The sequence below is a fragment of the Belonocnema kinseyi genome, chromosome 9, assembly GCF_010883055.1.
Source record: "Belonocnema kinseyi isolate 2016_QV_RU_SX_M_011 chromosome 9, B_treatae_v1, whole genome shotgun sequence".
Classification (NCBI taxonomy): Eukaryota; Metazoa; Arthropoda; class Insecta; order Hymenoptera; family Cynipidae; genus Belonocnema; species Belonocnema kinseyi.
In genome coordinates, this window is record NC_046665.1 from 37,061,310 (window position 1) to 37,068,233 (window position 6,924).

At 33.6% G+C, this 6,924-nt stretch overlaps 1 protein-coding gene across 1 annotated transcript in view; it reads left to right on the forward strand.

Annotated features, from left to right (window-relative positions):
- The window catches only part of LOC117179655 (RNA-binding protein 25-like), a 50,335-nt gene that overhangs the window by 7,772 nt on the left and 35,639 nt on the right, over window positions 1–6,924 (forward strand). Inside the window, exons 4-5 of the mRNA XM_033371665.1 lie at window positions 2,363–2,476; window positions 2,616–2,709. Coding sequence (XP_033227556.1) covers window positions 2,363–2,476; window positions 2,616–2,709 — 208 coding nt within the window. The remainder of the gene's footprint in view (window positions 1–2,362; window positions 2,477–2,615; window positions 2,710–6,924) is intronic.

Consider the following 6,924-nt stretch of genomic DNA (forward strand, 5'->3'; position numbering starts at 1 on the left):
ATTTTCGTGTACAACGTTACCGGCTGATGCCGTTGGAATTGATTGTTGAAATATATTTTTTTACATCTTTTATTATTTAGCTTTGTACTTAAACGTAGTTTTTTTTCGGCTCTTGCATTTCTCAAAGTTTAAGGCCGATATTTTATGTATAAAAAAAGTTCGAACGTTCAAAAAATGTTGAGGTTCAGAAAAAAGATGAAATAATTTTCAGTGAAGTTCCTACCAAAATGCAGTACCTAAATGTACTTTATTGTACTCTAATACATTTCCCAAAGTTTCAGCTCGATATTTTATTTACAAAAAAAGTTCTTAGTTTCAAAAAAAATTCAGTGTACTGAAAAACTGTGGTCGGTAATATAGGAATTTAGCCGTGTCACATGCCCTTAAGGGTCGCTGATTACGTCTATGCAGTTACATTTAGAAAATTCAAAATGGCGGATCCAATATGGCGGACGATTTTTTGAAATTCAAACGGATTTTCTTTAATATTGGAAGCTGGTATAGTACAAGGTTAATTAAAACATTAAAACACACCCTCCGCTCTAAAGGCACATGCGATCAATTTAACCCTTGTGTTGCCACCCAAAACAACTCACAGCGTCTGCCACCCGTGTATGAAACTGTTGTTAAAAGTCCAGTGTAACTTGAAGTAACTATGTGTATTCAATCAATGTTTAATTATCCATATTCTAGGAAGGTAGTCCTACTTGAATATAATAATTTAATAATGTGCAGTGACCTTGGTAGTACTGAAACAGACATAAAACGTGCGCAGCTACATCGCAAATTTCTTGTTTCCGAGGAGGCTTGGTATTACGTCCAAGAATTCAAGAAAATTCAATTAACTATGTATATATTTTGTTATTATTTATAAAATTATCCATATTTACTTCATATACTATTATAACAAACATTATTTTTACGATATACTGTATGAAAATCATGCCTTTTCTGTCGGGGTACCCGGGTGGCTCCACCGTGCTTTTTTTTTTAATTGCAAGATATTTCAAGCTAAAAAATTTCTAAAAATATGTGCAATGCAAATTTCGATACAGAATCCGTTAAATCATGCTGATTCGAGAAGCATTCGGCCTATCTTTATTAGAAAAAAAGTTATTTAACCAAACGTATGCCGATGGGTACCCGGGTACCCGGGTGGCAACACAAGGGTTAACATAGGGCTCATTTAAAAGAGCTTGTTTCACCCTTTAATTTCTGATATTATCAAAGTTTGTAGTACGTCATGTTTCAGGTCTACAATTATTAAAAAATGGCTAAAAACGCCGTTTCAGGGGTTACAACCCCTACTTTCTCAAAAACGTGACGTGATGGGAAGTTTTTGAACCCAGATTTGTATTCAGCACGAAAAATTTATTCGGAAATACTAGGTGTCACCTTATTCGCATCAAAAAATTAAAATTTGCAGAGCAATGTTATTAACAATAATTGAATTAAAAAGTCTCCCAATCGTTCGCTTCCCCTTAGAAAAAAATTGATTTTCTTCGATTATTATTGGAGTGACATTTATTGTGATGACGAAACAATAAAATTGAGGACCTACCGCAGGTTGTAACATGGTTATGAAAATTGTTATTAACAATTACGCACATTTTTATTTAGTGTCTCATATCCAATTTTGGAATCACTGTTTATTGTCGGATAATTTCAGTGGGAAACAGTCCTTTTCGTTGATTAGTCATCAAAACCAAGGCTACTCCAATAATAATTGAAAAATTTGAAGTTTAAACTATGTAAAAATTCAGTTCAGCAAAATACGAGTATATAGTGTTTCGAACCATACGGTATAGGTGGGATAACTATACTGATTCGTCGCGGAACCAATACACTGCTTCGCATACACATGCGACTCTAACCTCAAACTGGAAGGAAAGCGTAATTTGCTCGAGGCGTTTTTTTTTGTTGCTAAAAGCATTTTGAGATCTTCTGAACAAGAAAAACAGGTTTTCGCAAATGTGTGTGTGTCTAGATTTTTGGTTGAATAGCACCATAACTTTGGAATAAATTGTCATATCACGTATTGTCACGTCAACGAAACTGTATCCTTCGTAGGACAATATATGACGTTTACGAATACTAGTATACTTGCTACGCCTATACTGATATATTTGTGAGGACCATCTGGTAGTGTTGGTACAAAAACTATAGTTTCTAGTTCCTAGGACCAAAATATAGTTATCTCAGCTATATCGTTTTTTTCCGTTTACATACGTTTTATTATAATTTTTAAAATATAAAAATGTGTTGAGCAATTGTAAGCTCTCATCTTTTTTTCCAATATGCTTTTTGAATATGAAATAATTTAAATTCAATTTTATCATAATTTTTGATCTTATCATAATAGATGAAGGTGTAAAACCCATATTTGATCGAGAGGAATTAAGATTGCCTGAGAGAACTACCAAAGAGGAAGTGGAAGAATTTCGTACGGTTAAAACGATGGAGTCTGAAAAATCAGGTACATTAATTTTCATGTCATTTATTTGTAAAGTTAATTTTAGGTGAATATAAAGTAAAATTTATATCGTGCGAATTCAGATACATATAAATTAGTCTTTATATGCAAACTCGTACTTATAAATAATAATATTTTTCAGAAAAGATTAGCCATTCTGAAAAAAGACGTTGCAAATCCTTAGGTTTGTCAGCAAGCCGCTGCCAAAATGTGTCAACCTCACCCCACCGTACCAGGTTTGTGTTTTGTCCAGCAGAATTTGTTTGCTAAATTATAAAACTTGAAAATACTAAATTACGGATGAGAAACACAATCTCGAAAGAAAAAGTAAAAATCCCCCCCCCCCCCATACATATGTATATTAACGACGGTTAGTGTAGAAACACCTATTTTCCGGCATTTATTTATGGGGTGTGAATTTTGTTAATTTAGAGTTGATAATTTTTTGAAAAAAGTACGAAACCAAATGGAATTCTGAGTCTAACAAATCAAAGATTAGATTAATTTGTAAATTCTAAAAGAGAAACTGACAAAAGCTTTAAATTTCTTTTAAAAATATATATTAATATCTTCCGAAATAGTAAACATTCAATTAAGTAGGTGTAGCTTCATTTTGAAAATAAATTTTGCACAGGATATTGCAGACATATTTACAATATTTGACGAATTTTTCTCTTCAAGGGGCAGGAAGTTGAACTTGAACTTGAAAATTACATACTGTAGAAATATACATGTTTCTACTTAATGAGAAAAAATACGAAAAATAAATGAATAACGCTTTATTCAAATTTTATATAATCTGAATTACACAGGCACACGAAAAAAGGGTCTTGTCCACCAGACGGGATAAACATTTCTATACGGTTTTGGGGTCGCTGAATCCGAATCCGGGGTTGGTTTGACTCGGTCAGGTCGAATTTCGTTCTCAACCTCAAAAAAATCATGAAAGTTGGAATATTAATCGAAACACTTAGAATGCAAATGATTATATGTTTTTAGGGTCGCTGAGTCCAAATTTAAAGGTCATTTGACTTGGCGAGGTCGAATTCCATTCATAACCTTGGAAAAAATGAATTTAAACGACGAAAACTGTCCCTGGCACGTGAAAGAAAATTTTATTTTATTTTTTCCAATGATATCTTATTCTTTTATTCTCGAAGGATCTATGCAGGGTGTTTCTATGACGTTTCACCTCTTTTTGAACAACCTCTCTTTGCAATGTCCAACAGTAATCTGCTAACATATTCACATATAACAAATATTTACCTGCAAGGCAGCGCGCCTTCGCTGGCTTCGTTACCTCAACAAATCTGAGAACGAATTATGCTGCACATCTCCTTTCGTGGCAGTTGTCATCGTCACAGTATCTGTCAAGGCAGCAGGATTTTGTGCTGCAGACTGATAACCATGCTCAAAGAATGACTAACAAGTTCTATGTACCGGACGCTGAATACAAACCATTTATTTCGAGAATAATTTTTAGTGTTTTAATTTTGTTTAGGTTATGAATGGAATGCAACCTCGCCGAATCAAATGACCTTAAATTTGGACTCAGCGGCCCTGAAAACATATACGCTTTTCTTTCTGGGTGTTTCCATGAATGTTCCAACTCTCAAAATTTTTTTGAAGTTAGGAACGAAACGCGACCTGGCCCAGTCAAACCAGCACCGGATTCGGATTCAGCGACCCCAAAACCGTATAGAAATGTTTAACTCGCCTGGCGGAAATGAACTTTTTTTCATGTGCCTGTGTTATTATCAATTAAGTAATGTTTTATAAATTCTTTTTCAGGCAGTTTAAAGTATTAACCCTCAAAGAGAAAAAATTGTAGACTATTAATATACTTGTAATATTCTGCTTTCCCTTTTAAATAAGCTCAAAAGTTCTTAATATAATACACTACCGTCTAATGTATTATGGTATTGTACAATTTCAAAAATAGAAAACGGAATAGGTGACCCAAGATTTTGGGACAAAATCCTTAACACAGTAATGTTTTTTTACGTTCAAAATATAATATTATCTTAAGCTATAGAGCAGTATTACACTTTTGTGTCCTAATTGTGCCCCCTATTTCAAATCTAGTATTTTGTGTTGTATACACTTGACTATGTGTAACATTTTATCAGAATATAGATTTTTGTGACTTTTTAGAAGGAAGACTGGAATACATGTGAACTTATGTATATAAACTTGACATGCCCATCATGTTATAAGTCTATATTTTACAATGACGTTGAAGAACCACTATAGCACTCGCTTTTTGGCGCTAAATGAAATTTTATTATTAAATGATGAATCAGAAAAAAGAAAAAATCCTCTCTAAAAATGGTTCTGACTTTGCATCAAATTAATTTAAAACTTCAAAAATTTCACTCAAAGAAATTTTCTAGCAGAAGTCCTAGGCGCGTCTAATTAAAAAATTTCTAGTTATTATAATCTCAAATTATGGTTGAGATAATTAGAAAATTCTACTTAATGAATTCTGATTGATTTTTTCTGATTTAAATTATTCTGGTTAATATTTCTGGTAACAGTAGTGTCACGATCCCGTATAGATTTCCAGAAAGGAAGTACAGATGTGAAGCCATTTTGAACGTGTATAGCACTCGGATGGAAGACGTGCGATCAGGTTGTGTAGTCGCGGCTTTTTAACTAATATCGACAGGCAGGTTTGACGCTGGGGATGATTGTGTGCATACGATGGGTAGGGTCGAATATTTGCCTTCAAACTCGACTTTCGAAAAACCGGCAGGTGGTTTTCTTCGGGTTACCTCACCCCTGGCTAAACATTCAGGCAAACGAGTACTTCTAATAAAGTCGGATGCAACCGCGAGTTATTACTGGTTGTGCTGTTTCAAATTTTGCAATAAAAAATGGATTTTTTAAACAATTTATATTAGAAAATGTACTTGCGATTTTCTACGAGTCGCGAAAAGTAAAAAATACTGTTAAAAAAATGTCGGGTTTTTATAAGAGCTCGAGCGCAACCTCAAAACACAACATAGTATAAAGCATACGTAATGTTGGAGCTATTTCACAAGTACAGTGAAACCTGGATTTAGTGTCGGTTTTGGGACTGACTGTGACGATAAATCCCGGCTCTCCGAAAGTAAACATTCAGACAGGTATGAACCATTTCCGGTGGATTTTACTGTGTGGTAAAAAATGTTTTGAAAATTGTTTTTCTATAATACAGTAACATGGGTAAACTAAATATTTAACGGAAATGAGAAAGGATGATTGCTGTTGCACGTTAAAATAAATGTTTTCCTGCTTGTATGCACTTAAAAACGTTTGCGGTCAGTTGGAGTTGAGAAAACAATACAGTGAGAGACTCCGATGCTTGAAGTTGATCGGACCTCTCTTCCTACAATGTGAGATAGACAGAGACCATCCGACTCTCTCTCTGTCTATTCAATATTTCTTCTTCTTCTTTGCCTTCTTTGTCCAATCGTAGAGCCTATTAGGTATTTTTTAGTTTAACCACCGCTTAAAATAATGGATAAAATCCGGATATCGTGTCGTATCTGAGATATATACATAGTTCTTGAAAATTCTATCCGGGTATTATCAATTTATAGTCAGGGTCTTTTCGGTATACAATTTCGTATTCGGGACCTTTACAGAGCCTTTGGAAATTCTTTCCGGGTCTTATCCGGTTCTCGCTGGGATCTAATCGGCATACAATTTTGTATCCGGGATATCCGGAACCTGTACGGGGTGTTTGGAAAGATTTATCCGGGTCCTAGCCGGGATATTTTATGTGTTATCACTGCACTTAATTTATGTTTAAAATTATACAATCACACAGACTGTTACTTATACTCGCACGCTCAAACGCTTTGAAAAATCTCACCCGCCTAATCCACTTAAACTGGAATCTTACCCTAAATATCTACAGCATGTATGCCCTAGGCAATTGAGGCATTGAGCCGCTTGGATCTTGTCCAACAAATTTCAGCCAATCTGTTTCGTTGAAAATCCAGGGCTAACTTAGGAATATTTTTGTTTGGTTTTACACAGTTAATGAATAGGTGCACTTAAAAAGGTTTAAATTTACATTTTTTTAAATTTAAATTCTAATATTTAAATGTTTAAATAAATTATCTAATTTAGTAGGGATTTCTGTGTAAATTGTGACGCTCTCAAGTATAAAGCATGTATGACTTTCAGATTTATTATAATTAAAAAATATATAAATTTTAATAAGATTTTCCGACATAAAAATCTAATAATTCTAGTTTTAGTAATATTATTTAGTAAAAGTCTAGAATTAAAAACAAAAGCAGCTACTACAAATAATTTATTTGAAAATTCAAGTTCAAAAAATACTTCCAGATAAAAAATACTTAAATATGAAATATTCTATTTTTAAAGATGAATGTGACATTAAGGTGGTCCAAAAATGGATTGCAAATTTGTTTTTACTTTAGCGCGCAAGACACCCC